The following is a 15,226-nucleotide window of genomic DNA, read 5'->3' as shown; positions in this document are numbered from 1 at the left end:
TCTTCAATAGTATAGTGGTCAGTATTTCCGCTTGTCATCTCGGCCTTCTGGCTCTTGACAATTACGCGGGAGACCTGGGTTCAATTCCCAGTTGGAGAGCTTTCAGTCAACTTTCTTTTTGCCGTTTTTTTTTTTCGCCCATCCTCTTTCACTCTGAGCTCGCGGTGAAGACACAGCTACGGGCAGCAGCCATTTCTTTTTGCAAAACTACACGTGATAGACACCTAAAAGACTATGGCTAGGCGGCCACTCCCCCAGTACCGTGCTAACGCTTAGAGCGCGCTCCTGCGCGTCAGCCCTTTTCACCTTGGGATAGTGAAAACCACAACACCGCTCTCACGGTGATATCTCACTACCGAGCCTTCTTGGCACTACACTTGGTCGCTTAACCGCCCTCGCCCTCACGGCTGCATACTTTCAATAGCCCAAAACATCGCGGACACCTCGCGGTCCACCCAGATTACCGGCGCCCACCGACACCTTGATTAAGGCATAATCTGAACACCCTGGAGCCCACATTGACGCCGGAGAACTCAGATTTACTTGTTCCATCGTAGTGTAGTCTGCAGACCTGTTTAGGCTCCTACAAGACATGGAGACAGATCACATTGGCCGACTGCCCGCGGAGCTCAAATGCGCAGTCGTGCGCTATCTGGTCCTCAAGGATCGGCAAGCGGTCTCGCTCATAAACAGTGATTGGGCCGTCGTCGCGATGCCCATCATGTGGGAAACTTTTACCACGGACCTACTCGTCAAGACTGGCCCGGGCTCACGAAATGTGCGCGGTTTAGCATCCCCCGCCTCGAACATCGTTAAGCATGTCCGCAAAGTCAACCTCCTCGACCGACCAAACGCGTTTAAAGAAGCAGACCAACTGCCACAACTACTCGCTGCCATCCCTCGCGGTCAACTATGTGGCTTCAAGAGCGGAAGTGGGGTACCCATCAGGTAAGTTCTGACTGTACGAAGTGCATGTGAAACATATACTGACTTCGTACCTCTACCTCTGCAGTACGCTCGAGCTCCTACTGCAGATACACCCGAAACTCGAACATTTTATCATCCCTAGTACCCAGATGTCGCAGATATTACAATCGCCCTGGACTGGTTCATCCTTATCAAGCCTCACCCGGATGAAAGTCTCTCCAAATACTATCACTCAACGAGAGTTTCGAGAGCTATGGGTGCGATGTCCTAAGCTGACGCATATCCATATGATGCAGAGTGAAACTGTCACGTCGACGTCAATCCATTTGGATGAAGGTTATTTCGGGGTCGATACAACATCTGCAGTCTCACAAGGTGAATCAGGCACGACGCAGACGGACACGGTCAGCCTTAAACTAAGCAGCCTTCATATCGGTGCTCTCATCCTCCCTGCGACTTTTGGCACCATGTTCCAGCGGATAGACATCATTGCTCTTACCGAACTCGTCCTCGATGGTACCGCACTCGTCGCTGGACTCTTGGAGGCCATGGGCTCGGACTTCCAGAAGCGAGAACCCTCTCTGAGGAAGCTGCGACTTCTCCTGATGGATGAGGACGAGTCAAATGACATTCGCTCCCAGCTAGAGTTGTTTCTACTCTCTTTCCACGGACTGAGCCAGCTACATTACCAGTGCGGCAACTGCGACAAGATCGACGTTGATGGCATCATCAACCATGGGGAGACACTCACGGACCTACTCATCGTCAACGGAGGTGTCCACCGACAAGATGCCACCGAATGCATGAGCGCGGAAGATCTGGGCAAGGTCGCCATCGCATGTCCAAGCCTCGAGCAACTCTGCCTCAACCTATACGAGATCGATCCGGATACACCAGAAGGAGACTTCCTCGGCCCGAAAACATCCGTACCTTTAGAATCGACAGAGTTCGAAAAGGCTTTGAGCGCTATCGCTAGCATGAAAGCGTTACGGCTACTACGCTTGACAAATCTGCCCAACTATCGCAAAGCCTACCACCGCCAAGGAGAGTTCATGCGCTTCTTTCGCCGATCGCTTGAGAGCGGAGAGCAGCGCTATGCGTTTCAGGCCCGAGCAGGTGAGATTTCCCATATATGAACTGCATGTGAGACATAGACTGATTTCGTACATTGGCATTTTAGACAGTCTCCTACGATACATGGGTGACCGTGGCTCAAACATCAGGCTCCTCGCATTCTCTCCCATGGAATCGCTGTCAAAGCCTGCCACAGCGGACAAGAACGGCCATGTCTGGCCGCACTACTTTTACTCCTGCGAGCGGATGAAGGGAAATCGAGGTACGGAGGTCTCAATCGCGAGGGCGGTGAGGGACTGGAAGGCAGAGATGCCGGAGGCTACTATACTAAACGAATGCTGAGTTCGATGACCCTGGAGCCTACATTGGCCTTGGGTCGACTACTTTGCATGTTTTCATCTCAGTGCAAGCTACAGATCTGTTCGGGATTTTCCGGGTATGAGGCGATGCAGCGAAGAGCTTGCGCATACGTATGCAGTGTACAGTAGTCGTGAGAGACGATCCAAGTCGAATACCTTCGCAATGTCAAATGCGCTCGAATGCATCCCGATAGCTATCAGAAACATTGCGCGTAAGTGTATTTCATTCGCCCGTGCCATACCTCTTCTGATCTGTGGCTGCAGGTGGCGTTGCCTGTTGCCTGATGCCTGGAGTGAAACTGGTCTAGCGTAATGCATAAAGGCAAGTACAACTGCGCAATCCCCAGTTGAACATCTCACCTGTCTGTCCATCTTTCCCCACCACCCCGCCACTCGTATTATGGCAAACCTCCTTGCACTACCAGCAGAGATATTGCGCACAGTTCTGATACACGCCGTCGACGTCCGAGGTCTCAAGCGAGGGTTACGATTGAGGCTGGTGAACAGTATGCAACAGCAATTAACGCGCAGCCGTAATGCCGCCTGCTAATTCTTCGGCAGAGGAGTTCTCTCAACAAGTGAAGGATGCGCTCCAAGAATCCGAGCTACTGGACGACGTACATGGATATCGCTTTGGCTTCTCCCACTCGCCCGAGTTTGTCGCCTTTTGGCAGACATTCCTCACCAACAAGATTATAGGGAAGAAATGGGCCCATGTGGACATATGCGAACGCATATATCGCGCCGCCGAGCGTCTTCGCCGGATTAGCCATCCCCAAGAAACTAACGAGAAAACACTGCACACGATCTTGCGACGATACATCCATGCTTTCTGTTGCAATCCAGTGCGCATATTGTCGAGAGCACGTTCTAAAGACCCAATTCAGTGTCGGATGTACGATCAAGCATGCCTTCTGGAGATGACTATACTCAACGACTGTCCAGAGGGAGTAAATTCTCTGCTCAATGACCCCATCTTGGACGAGATCATATCGCATTGTCTCGATCCCTGGTCCAATCCGTGCGGGACGCGTGAAAATGGACGATTTTTAATACACTGTAAACAGGACATTGTCTCTCTTGCCGCTGAGAACGGGAACACGAAATTACTCGAACAGATTTTCCTGCATCCGAGTTTCCAACAACAGTCAATATATCATCGACATGAAGCCCTTGAGGCTGCAATGAGAGGGGGTCATTTGGACGTAGTGAGGTTCATCATGGAGCCGCGTTGGGACTTGCCCGGAAAGGGGCCATATCGCACTCACAGTTTGAATCAGCATACACTGGTGTCCGGAGTCTTCAAAAGTCCATCGGCCGATTTCGTCATTCAGCTCCTTGGCCTAATAGCCTCTCGTTCGATGAAAACCCATGGTATCGAAGCCGTATATCCTGGACACGACACACTCTTGTGCCTCGTCGCACGGAAGAGCCCGCAAAGAGTCGATGTGGCAGAACGACTTCTCGAGCAAGGAGCTTTACTTAAACAGAAGGCGCATGTCAAGAGACGAGGAGCTGAAGCCTCCTACACTGGGTCTGACAGCCCGCTTGAACAAGCCATCAAAGGGGGCAACGAGGAAATCCTTCGTCGGCTTCTAAATCGTGGTGCGGATGCCAGGGTCCTTGACAACGATACTTTGGAAGTAGCTGTAAAACGAGGGCGTCTGGATATAGTGCGCATGTTGGTAGAGAACGGTACGCGTGTCACACCGCGGCTCCCATCGAGTGGTCGCAAGAAGCACTGGAGGTGGACAGAAGACAGGCTGATGGCGCACGCCGTGCTTACGGAGAACGAGGCACTGTGCCGATACCTGGTTGAACGTGGAGCTATCGTCAATGAACATGCCTTGTGGGCGGCTGCCGATGCATCGCTGGTATCGATGGTTCGTTTTCTGGTCGACGTTGGGGCCGAGATCAATGAGCAGATGATCGAGCGCGCGAAACGTTACAGTCATCCGGACGTTGCGACCATACTGCAAGCTCATCACAACAGCACCTAAAGTCATCACCCTCCTTCCAGAAGCGCGTTCATCCGCTTCCACCTCCAACCACATCTCGCCGCGCCCGTGCCTCCGGCAAATCAACCGACCAAGCGAGAAAGCGAAAAACGCACGCCCACCCCAGGAAACTTCCGCGTGCCAAAGGACCTACATCGGGCGCCGAACCCTGCTGCCTATTCAAAATTCAATAGCCCATCAACAAGACCAACAAGACGCGTCGCGCGCACAGAAGTCCCTGCACTGCTTGTTCAACTCAAAAGATTTCTCAACACGTAACTTTGGCGAAGAAAGCTATCGAACAATATTTGATTTGCACAGGGCGGTGAGGGGAGTCCCGAGGTCATCAAGCGCGCAATGCCCATGCCCATGCGGATATGTAATCGTCGGATCTGACATTTTAGCACCGACCGTGTCCGAGTTGAGGGACTAGGAAACCGCTGCTGAGATGCGTGCTGTCAGCGAGATTCGAGAAGACGGACGGACATGGGAGTATCCTGGTTTGAGCTGGTGAGCCGCATGGTCCTGGTAAGAAAGTGGTGGTTGTGGTCACGAGGCCTAATGTAGATTTGACAATACGACGTATCCCTCCTTCGTGTGGCGCTCGAACCTTGAACGCGCCTTTTCACCCAGCCAACGTACGTGACGGTGACGTTTTCCATCGCGCATCAGGCGCTAGACCGCGGGATGAACGTTTACTACCGTGATGGTCTGTTACGGCTGTTGTTTCTCCTCTAGCCAACGGACCATACACGCGGTATTTTCATCTCCTACCTTCCCTCTCCATGTCCCATAGCATGTCACCCACCTAAATGCACATCATCCTTCTCATCTCCCATCCCATGCCCTACCTTCATAATCACTCCTCCATCTCCTTAGCATAGAGCCCGTTCCGCTTTACGCCCACCTCCGAAGCTAAGAGGCGGCTGTTTCATGATTATCCCTGACCAGCACACACGGCACTAGCAGAAAGGACAGACCCATGATGGTCCCTGCGTCAAATTGATCAATGGAAAACTGACTCACGGGCTAACGACGTTTGTTTCGAAACTAGCTAGGGTAAGGCGACAGGCTGTAGCGAGTCTAGGGATGAGTGGGGAATTCGAGTGATGGGTGCTGGGTGCTGGGATAAATTGGTAGCTTGGTAAGCTTGGTACTTGGATGATGAGGATGATGTGGTGATGCGGTGATGGACGGTGATGGAGGGAGAGGAGAGAGGAGAGGTATCCTGGTGGTGATCATAGAAAAATTGCGATACGATGGTGGATGGTTCTCGTGCGTGAGGATTCGCCCGAGATGTTGTTATGAAGGACGGTGCGTAACTGTACTATAGCTTTCAAGATCATCACCACAATGCGTCGTTTTCGCATGAGATGGATATTCTGTTCATGCTGATAACCTCCACATCCCGAATCACCCTCATCACCAAGACCCTCAAGATCACCAAAGTCACATCTACATATCACATCCATCACACCTGCCAAACCCCCGAAGTCCCTCCGTCTTGTCCTTGTCCCACCTGTCTATCATTGATGCGATTTGCCCGCCAAACGCGGTGTTCGTATAGTCTCGTGACGCCGTATCCTCGCTCAATCCCGCTTTCCTCATCAATCTGTTACATAGGGCTGCATATCCCGATCTCAAGTAGATCTTCGATTTTGCGCTCGTGCAGGCATGTTGATACAAAAAACAGTGGGGAGAGAGAGAGATCAACATACATCCGCGGAGGAGCAAGTTTGCGATGACGAAATGATGGACAGGAGAGGTGAATATCACAATTCCTCCTCCCACCTCCTAGCATGTTGAGAGGTGTGATGCGCGTCATTGCTATTGTCGCGTATGTGTGTGTGTTGGGTGGAGAACAGGGGGGCATGATTAGCATGATTGGCATTGCATACATACGTGTAGTCTCACGTGTGCGGTGTGAGGTTGAATCCGGTGGTCTTGGTATACCGGGGGGCTAGACTGTCTCGGTGTCTTTTCTGCGCATTCGTTGTCTGAGGTACATGTATGAAGCACACCGACTTGCAAGACTAGAAAATACGATGTGTTGTCATCCAATAGAATTCCGTAGTCTAGTCGGTCAAACTAACGTATTGTCGCGTGTCACCAATCAACGCATGCAAACCACGTAGTCACGACACCGAAACCATCATAGTTTGTAAAATAGTTGCAAAAATTGAACATTCTTATTGTGTGGCAGCTAGGGTAAAGTGCGTCACTGTGCGTGAGCGCTACTCCGATCAGCTCTTGTCCTGCCTCCTCTGTCGCCGATCCACTAGACATTTGCGCGTGCTTAACAGAATTAACACACAATTCTCAACAAATCGAAAAAGGTATTTCCTCCACATTCGGGATATGCCAAAACAAGAACCAAAAAAAGATCCACCGCCTCAAAAAGGAGTCTCGGTTTCAGTGGCGAAGTAGAAAGAGAGAAAAGAAGAAAAGGAAGAAAAGTGAGAAGGGTCATGAGACATGGTGTGTTTCAAGACGGCCTCAGCCACGTATAGCAAAACAGTTGCTTTGCCGAAAATGCCCATCATCCTTGAACTCATATGAACATGATCTCTCCAGAATAGACTCAAACTCGAGGTTTGAGAAAATGGTAAAAGGAAACAACATATGGAAATGGCGGTGCGTGCGTGTGTCTGGGTATAACCCTGCGGGTCTGAAATCAGACCGCTGGCGCTTTTTACAAAGACGTATTGAAATCAAACATTGCGAATACGAAAGGGTAATAAGTTGCAGTGTTGAAAGCGAACCTGCATGGCTGAAGAATAATAGTGGTAAAGCGAGAGTGATGTTGCGCCGTAAAGATGAGAATAAGTTGCAAGTTTGTCGCTGAAATAGTAATTATCGAGATCAAAGCCGAGGCCGGGTATCATCATGAGTGAAATAGATCCCAAGCTCTTGCGCACAGTCCAATGAATTCTTCCTTCTTCTTGAGTTGAGTTTCTGGTGAGTCCCGTCCGGCTCCGAAGGGGCCGAGACGAGGTTGCTGGCGACCCAGCGGCGGGGTACCGTTGTCTTGTTCGTATTCGTCGCGGCCGCGTCTCCGTGAGCTGCCACTGCGGTGCAGATCAGGCCGCGATGGGTAGGCTGATTGTCCGTTCTTGGGCATTGGTGACGGGGGTGTTGGGGGCTGGTGGCCGCCGTAGTGGACTAGACGGGGCAGGAGATCCTCGCGGCCCCCAGATAATTGTTGAACAGCCTCCTCTGCGGACTTGTACTCGCGGGGCCTTGAGGTTGGGGGCGGCTGTGTAAATTGTGGGGGCGGGAAGCTCGGTGAGGGCATTGGGGGCTGCACGTTGGAATGCGATGAGTGTCCGGGGCTGCCATGGTGGTAGGGGTTGCGCGCTGTTCCGAGGGGCTCTGGAAAGACGTCTGAGATGGGCGGTAACCGGTTGCTGGTCTGCTGTGCGGGGACGTGGTGGATGTGTGATGATTGCGACAGGTTGGATGGGCCATTGGCCAGCTGTCGCGAGGGAGGTGCGTTGCCGCGAAGACCCGTGAAGGTTTGGTTTATCGGCGCCGACTGGATTACACGGTCGCTCGAGAAAGTCTCATGCGAGGGAGGCGCGATGGAGAGACCCGGTGGTGGCCCCTTCCGGCGGGAGGTGGAAGGAGTCTTGATTGTGCGTCCAAAGGCACCAATCTCGGTGTTCCTGGTGTCTTCCATCTGGGGTGGTCCGCCCTTGCCGCCCTTCTGGCGCGCTTCGATGATCTGCCTTTGACGCTCTCTTACATCCAAGCTCCTTTGCAGCTGCTCGCGCATGCCGGGGTCCTGGGTGTGGAAGCCGGGTGAGAGGCAGGCCATGCCGACATCGTGCAGGTTGGCGCTGCCCTGGCCCGAGGGCCGAGCCGTGAGGGCACCGGAGGAGTGCACGATGTTGTGGTTGGCTAGGTTGAGGCGCTGGGGGCGGTGCCGGGTGGTGGCAGGCATGTCTGGCGACGTGGGCTCCTTCTTGACGACGATCTTGGGGGCTGGGCCGCGAGACCTGCGAGAGGAGGGACGGTTAGACATGAGGGACATGATGTCTCTGTGGGGAGGGGACATGGAGGTGGAGGTGGGAGAGGAGGCCGAAGGAGGACGGCATGACGAGGAAGAAGATCTTGAGGAAAGACTAAACGACGTACGAAAAAGGTGAGGGCTTGGTCTCGGCTCTGTGGTGTGCACCTGGACTGGAGGAGGTAGGTGAAGCATCCTGAGGTGGCAGCTGAGAGCGAGACTTGGGCGTCACTTGGTGGGGAGAGAGAGTCGAGGGCGCGATGGGAGCATATGTCCTCGAGGAGCCGACGCCGTCAGCGGGCGCCGGTGCCGCATGCTGGGCAGGGGCCGGGGGATTGGCGACAACGGTGGTCATGGTCGCGTGTGGGCGTCCGTGGGTTGCGGTGGGAGGGGCAGATAGATTGTAGGAGGGTGAGGTGGCAGGGTCTTGTAGGAAGTCCGCTACACGAAGCGTCGAGGGCTGCGGGCAGCCTGGGCGGGTTAGAGGCTGGTGCAACACTAAGCGGGCGCAGCCGGGGGGATGGGCGGGCGCGCGTTATGCACTGGGGCGGAGAGGGCAAAATAATTCGACGTAGGAGCAGCGCGCGCAGTCGGCGGAGAGAAGCAACAGCACAGCGCGCTCTTTTGGGGCGCGGGTGTGGAGGGGATAAAAATGGCCCGCACAGACGTGTGTTTGCACAGGGAGCCTTGGGTACAGCGGCTGGCATGCAGTAGACGACGTGCCTCCAGACGCCAGCCGGGGGGCGGTTGGCGTGGGCCGCCCTATCGCGAGCCTCGACGCCAGGCCCTCCATGCGCTGCAGCAGTTGGGGACGCCTAGGGCGAGCAGATGGTCGCGTCGTCTGCGGGAGCTCGCTGCACCAGACACACGCCACCCACCAACCCACTGTTTCGCATCCGCGGCCTGCCATCCATGGCGCCCACTGTTAAAATCTGCGCTGCTAACCTGCGACCGTCGTTTCCGCGACGATATTGTTGTCCATTCACACTATCCACCTCGTTCACACTATCATGCGCAGTTGTCGAGGCTGACTACTCCACCGCGCCGTCCCAGCTGCCCGTAACCTCAGTGTTGTCACGACTGGCCAACACCAAATATTGGCAATGGGCCTGTAACGCGCTGCATGGCGCCCCCAGCCAATCGCACCCCCGCCAGCGCATGCCTGCCGACCGGCCCTAGACGAGCCTTCGACTTGTTTCACGCCGGCGCATCAGCGGTTTGACCACGCTCAAAGCAGCTGCCATCGACACGGACCGGAAAAGGATTAATTGGCCAGGAACATCGTTCATGGCCTCGCGTTTCAGCGAGGCCAACTCTCCAATAGCGCTAGCTGATGTTTGTTTCTCACAATCTCGCCCCCTCGCCGTGTCGGGGCTGCCCTTAGTCATTCACCCACAACCAGGGTCTGGCGTCGGCATCTCTCACACGTGGCCGGCAACGTTCGCCCGGTCCTGGGATTGAGCGCTCCTTGCCTGTCACATGTCCTCCAATCCTGGCCTCTCCTGGCTCCAAACGCGCCTTCCTCACAAGGTCTGTCTGCGCCTTCCTCACCACGGCCTGTCGCTCCTTCCTGACTGACTCATCTCTCACAAAGAGCCCACTCACCAGAGCCGCAACTCTGAAACATACACTCTCCGTTGCCACAGCTCCCACGCCCACCACCGGAGTCACATCCTACAAAGTATTCTCCGACCGTTGCGCAGAAACTGCCTCAATGCCGTGTCTATCTAGACCCTCGATTCTGCCGCTATCCTCCAGCCATGCTTCGGCTAGCACTGTCCGTCGCGTTTCGTCGCCGACCACCACATTCCCGTAAAATGCCAATCATTTCTTTGTTCTCCATCACGGCAAGACCCTGATATATCGCCAAGTGCATCACACATGCTCATCTCATCAGTGACACTCTTTCCTCTCGCTACTGTCCGCTCCGCTCAGCCGCCGGTCTTTCTGAATTCTTCCACATCCCCAGTCGATAGGTCGATCAGGTACCGACTCGACACCCCTCCAGGATAATTTCAAGCAGTCCATCCGCATCCGGTAATCACACCATCGCTTCTCCAATATGGAACCAGTGGGGCTTAACACCTGCTGCATCCAACCGAGCGACCGGGATAGGGCTGCCTGTCGCACTCCATCCAATCAAGCAAAGGATCGCCCAAGGCTCTATTTTGGGCAGTGATCGTATTACCTCTAGCCATGCTGCACTCTAGCACGCGTGCCATTACCCTGCCCTTGGGAATGAGCAATTACTGCCATCTGTTGGGACAAGTCTCACATAAACGCTCTTGGCACCCTGTCCAGAGGTACTTGATTCACGCTCGGGAATGAAGCCGACGCTTTATTCTTGTGGCGTACATCAGTGAACAGGTCGAGTGAAGTGACAGTACCTTCTTCGGCAAATGACATGCTTCACGGCCCGCACACAACGTGTACAGCCTGCAAACTGCATGCGGCACAGAAACCTTGCCAGCGCACCTACGCCCCTTGCTATTTCTCTCATCACAATGCCCGACTACGCTGCCCCAGATGCAGCCCGCACGACAATACCCGTGTGCGACCTTCTTCGCTGGGTAATTGCGTCAACGCAGATCTGCCGTCCCACGTTTCCACTTCACGTTCACGCACCCGCTTCAAGCCGAATGCACCCGTTGCGGCGAGCATCTGTCGTTGTACCAATACTTGGTCGGCTTCCGTAGTCGTACCGAGGTGGGCAGATCTATGCAGTTCGACGGTTTTGGATTGAACCGCAGGAGCATCGCCGTGTGGGTGGCTTGGTAGATGGGTGTTTGATCTGCGGCGTAGATCATGTTCTGTCGTGCGCCTTGAACAAAAGCAACGTCGACGAGGCTTACCACTGAGTCACCGTCAGTGACTCACTATCACAATGGCGATCAGGGTCTTTGGCGTTCGCCAGAGTCTATTCCCAACTGGCTGTTTCATCGGAGGCAGATCGCGCGAGAACTTAGATCACCCTTTTGATGCCTACGCGCGCACGAACGACAAGACTTCGGAGATTTTGCTTCGAACGGTTATTGTGCGACGGTAACATGTCACTACGCTGTCTGCAGTGCTACTACCACTACCCAGCATTGTAGGTATCCTCCGAATGGACGTGTCGATGATACACAGCAGATCGCCTGCAGGATCGCCCTCGTCATAGTGTTGGCTCTACGTACGCACTCCGCTCACAACATGGACGCTTCGGTGGAACGAGCATCGCGGGCGAGAAGACTACACGAACGCAACTCCCAAAGCGGCACCGAATGGCCGACCCGAAGACCTTGGACTCACTCAACGAACCGTTCAGGAGAAGGCGGAACGCGGCACTCGGGAGATCACCGCGCAAGCGACCGCTCAATAGACGTTGTAGCGTTGTTGTCGTCATTGTTCACATGGAGGCTGACTGTTCAGTTAGCGTAGGCGTAGTGCACTCCGCTCCGTATCACTGCGTATACCCATCTTGACACCGTGCGACGGACGCTAGTCTACCCCCTTCGGAGTTGCGCGTCTTCAAGATGGCCATGGCAATGCTACGACATCTTCGGAGAGGATACTCGTCTCGCGTGTTAGAATCCCGCCTGTGTCGCGTCCCAATCTCCAACACGATGCCGAGTATATCAAGGTCCTCCCTGTGTGACTTCAAAGTAGAGCTGTTTAGTAGTGTAGGGATGATGGGCATCCGAGCACTGAGAGATGAAGGTATCCGCGCAATTCCCATGATGAACGAACCCAAGCTAAAGACACATCGGGGCGAAGACTATCACTGTCAGTCGTAGACTTCTCGCACCCTGTCAGTGTATGATTACTACTCACTCCCCTATCAGATCGAAATGAATACCAAATTTCGGACCTTACTCCGCTGTCTAGTGCGAAAAGCTAACGAGAAGTACACGGTACCAAGGGCTGATACAATGGAAATCTGTAACAAAACATCACACTCCAAGCGCACTGCGTAGCCTCTTCAGGTATCAAGAAATTGCTACTAATACAACAAGGACCGGATGGGAACCTTAGTAATTAAGGTGCGGCGGATAGACCAAGCGTACATATAATTTTCAACTGAGAAGAAATTACTCTTTCTATCAATTTACTCCAGTCAACGGCAACAACGAGAAAAGACGAAGATGCACTTGATATACTAGAAAAGAAAACCACGTTGTCGAGATCTGCACTATATGGTTCGGCGAGACAAGAGGTCACTTCAAGCAGTGAGGATACTACTCTAATCCCTAGCAGTCAGCATTTTCATCGTTCTGACCTCCTGGACCTTCTTGTCAACATTCATTTCAGATTTGTAAACATGAATGCACTCCTTGTGTTTACTTTGTTCAGCGCCTATGACCACGGAAAGCGGAGGTTGCAATATAGTAACTATACTGGATTGCCATGGCGGCTGCAATCCATGTACTTCCCCATCAAACTTCTTCAACAACATCCCAACACTGCACGTCTTCTCCTCTCCTCTCCACTACCCTCTTCAATAGCCTATTCAACCTTCTCAAGCAATACGCCCATGACCCGTGGCTCGGATCCGACACCAGCAATCGACGGCATTCGACAAACTGCCTCATGTGGTGACTGCGCCACCTAACGGACAAGTCCTTCGGATCCGACACAACCTCCTCAAGCAACTGGCCCATGACACATGGCTGCTCGGATCCGACAACAGCAATCGACGACTCTCGACAGATTGCCTCATGCGGTGACCGCGCCACCTAACAGAGATGACCTTCGGATCCGAAACCTGAGTTCGGACAAACTTCGCTATGCCACCATGCAGGACGTGACCGCCCTTGATGTCACTCGGATCCGACAGCAGTAATCAATAGCTTTTGACAAACTGCCTCATGTGGTGACTGCGCCACCTGATGGACAAACCCTTCGGATCCGAAACCTGAGTTTGAACATTCTTCGCTAAGTCACTACGCAGAACGTGACCGCCCTTGATGTCTGTCTACAGCGATTCTGCACGGTTTCTAACATACTGGCGTCGAGCGAGGGAACTATGCCACCGGTGTGGGATGGAGATGTCGCATGTCGTGTCGTGTCGTGTCGTATTAGCAGGTTAACTACGGTTATAGTATCTTCTTGTGAAAGTTAAACGATGATGTGGGTGAGATCCAGAATTTCCTTTTGTTAAAATGTCAAAGACGGTTGAACATGACGATAAGGGACGGAGACAGCGGAGAGCCCGTTATTCCGTAGTTGTGATTCGTGTGAAAGCTATGCTACTACTTCTGCATCTATTCCAACCCGTTTTAACTTTAAGTCTTGAGTTGTGGAAGCTATAAAAAGCTCCAGAAACCGTAAAGTTGCAAAGTCATAGTGCGAAGAGTGAGTTTGTCGCTCGTTGATACTTGCTACATACTGCACATGCTACAACGAGGGCGACGGTGACTGTCCTGAACTGCTGGTAAGTCTACATTAATTGGATCTCATCCTTTGATCCTGCAAGTGCAAGTGTAAAAGATGGTATCAACAAACGGGACTGGTACGCTCGAAGCACTGATGTGTTAAGGGATGGCGGGTGTGGTATCGCAAGCCTGTCACTTTTGCTCTGAAGTGACAGCCACAAGGCTTAATTGTCCGTAAGTGAAATGTGTTATTTTGTCTTTTCTTCACGATACGAGCCATGTTGAGGTTTCGAAGAACGAGGCTGGTGTTGTGCGCATTGTGCGAAGTAACGAGGGGGTTGGTGCACACCTGCAGTACCTTTTGCGCATCGCGAGTACGAGGTCAGAAGATTCTTCTTCGAAATCTCCAAGCTCTAAAGAGAGTAATAGCACGCGATGTCATGTGCGACCCGTATTAGTATAATGCGGGGTGCTGGCATGTTCCTGGCTGTTGATAGGTAGGCATCGGCGACCAGGCTGCGACCGGCGGCTCGAGCAGTGCTCGGCCAAGGCAGAAAGGAAGAGGTTGGGAGTTAGGCGATGAGTTGGCATTCGCGGTGTGGTTTGAAATTGAAACTAATTGAGTAGTTTTGTGAGATTTCGCGACTACGATGTCGAAGTTGATGGGGGACTGCCTGTCAGGGTGCAGGAAAAGCACTCCATGAGTGCGCAGAGACCGGCGCAGCGGTGAGGCTGGAGTATCACAAGTTCTTGCAAAAGAAAAAAGCACCATAGTTGCCCTGCGTCGCGACATCGTTTCGTGATTGGAGCGCATTCCGTCCACGTCTGGATGCGGATGTGGCCAATCTGAACGAGATGACCAGCGCAGGATCGCGCAACCCCCCAATCTCCAGTGACTGGTTGAGAAGCCATCGAAAGACAGGAAATAGCCCGTCCCAAAGAACTGACAGAACTACTGTTCACCAATCTATTGCCTACCTTTGGCCAGAACACGCCTGGCAGCCCGCATCTCCACAAGTCAAACGTCACACTTACCTAATCCCCGTACCCCTACGCATGCCATCCCTCTAAAACACGCACACCCAGCCCCCCCTTTCCCAACACAGCCGTATCGCAGGCACGCATCATCCAAAAGCGAAATGACATGCAACACCAATGCCCGTCCAAAACCTGCATTGGCAGTTGGGATGAAAATGCGCATTAAGTTGTTCTCGATCTCGTCGATGGCCTGGCTAGCGGGTAAAACTAAGCGGGGATGCAAATGTGCGACGGGGCGGGAGAAAACAAGAACAGGGGTACGGGTCAAGGAAGCGTGCCGCCTGGCGCAGCAGACGTGCATCATACCCGTCTCTTTTTGGACGACTGGTCGCGACGGAAAAAGAAGCTACGTCATACGGGGGCTGGGACAAGGCCACCTCGCGCAGGTTTGGGAATGGGTCTTAAAGTTGGCACTGCCACATCTTCTTTGTCCTTGCATTACTTCTAACCTTTTGCCATCTACGCTGC

General features: G+C 53.3%; 2 protein-coding genes and 1 non-coding gene across 3 annotated transcripts; 2 read left to right on the top strand and 1 right to left on the bottom strand.

Moving 5' to 3' along the window:
- J4E88_009471 lies at window positions 1-99 on the top strand. Its single transcript has one exon. It is a non-coding gene; the product is annotated as a tRNA-Asp (tRNA).
- Window positions 100-592: 493 nt separating this feature from the next.
- J4E88_009470 (uncharacterized protein) lies at window positions 593-2,063 on the top strand (the record flags this gene model as incomplete). Its single annotated transcript, XM_049403070.1, has 2 exons — window positions 593-948; window positions 1,352-2,063. 2 exons carry the CDS (start codon window positions 593-595, stop codon window positions 2,061-2,063), a joined length of 1,068 nt encoding a protein of 355 aa, XP_049251198.1.
- Window positions 2,064-7,241: 5,178 nt separating this feature from the next.
- Window positions 7,242-8,721, bottom strand: J4E88_009469 (uncharacterized protein; the record flags this gene model as incomplete). The annotated part of the gene is made up of 2 exons (XM_049403069.1): window positions 7,242-8,355; window positions 8,495-8,721. The coding sequence occupies 2 exons, from the start codon at window positions 8,719-8,721 to the stop codon at window positions 7,242-7,244; spliced, it is 1,341 nt and encodes a 446-aa protein (XP_049251197.1).
- Window positions 8,722-15,226: the final 6,505 nt, after the last annotated feature.

The sequence above is a fragment of the Alternaria novae-zelandiae genome, assembly GCF_023758075.1.
Source record: "Alternaria novae-zelandiae strain BMP 2774 chromosome Unknown scaffold_24, whole genome shotgun sequence".
NCBI classification, from domain to species: domain Eukaryota; kingdom Fungi; phylum Ascomycota; class Dothideomycetes; order Pleosporales; family Pleosporaceae; genus Alternaria; species Alternaria novae-zelandiae.
This window is presented reverse-complemented; position numbering and strand designations above follow the sequence as displayed.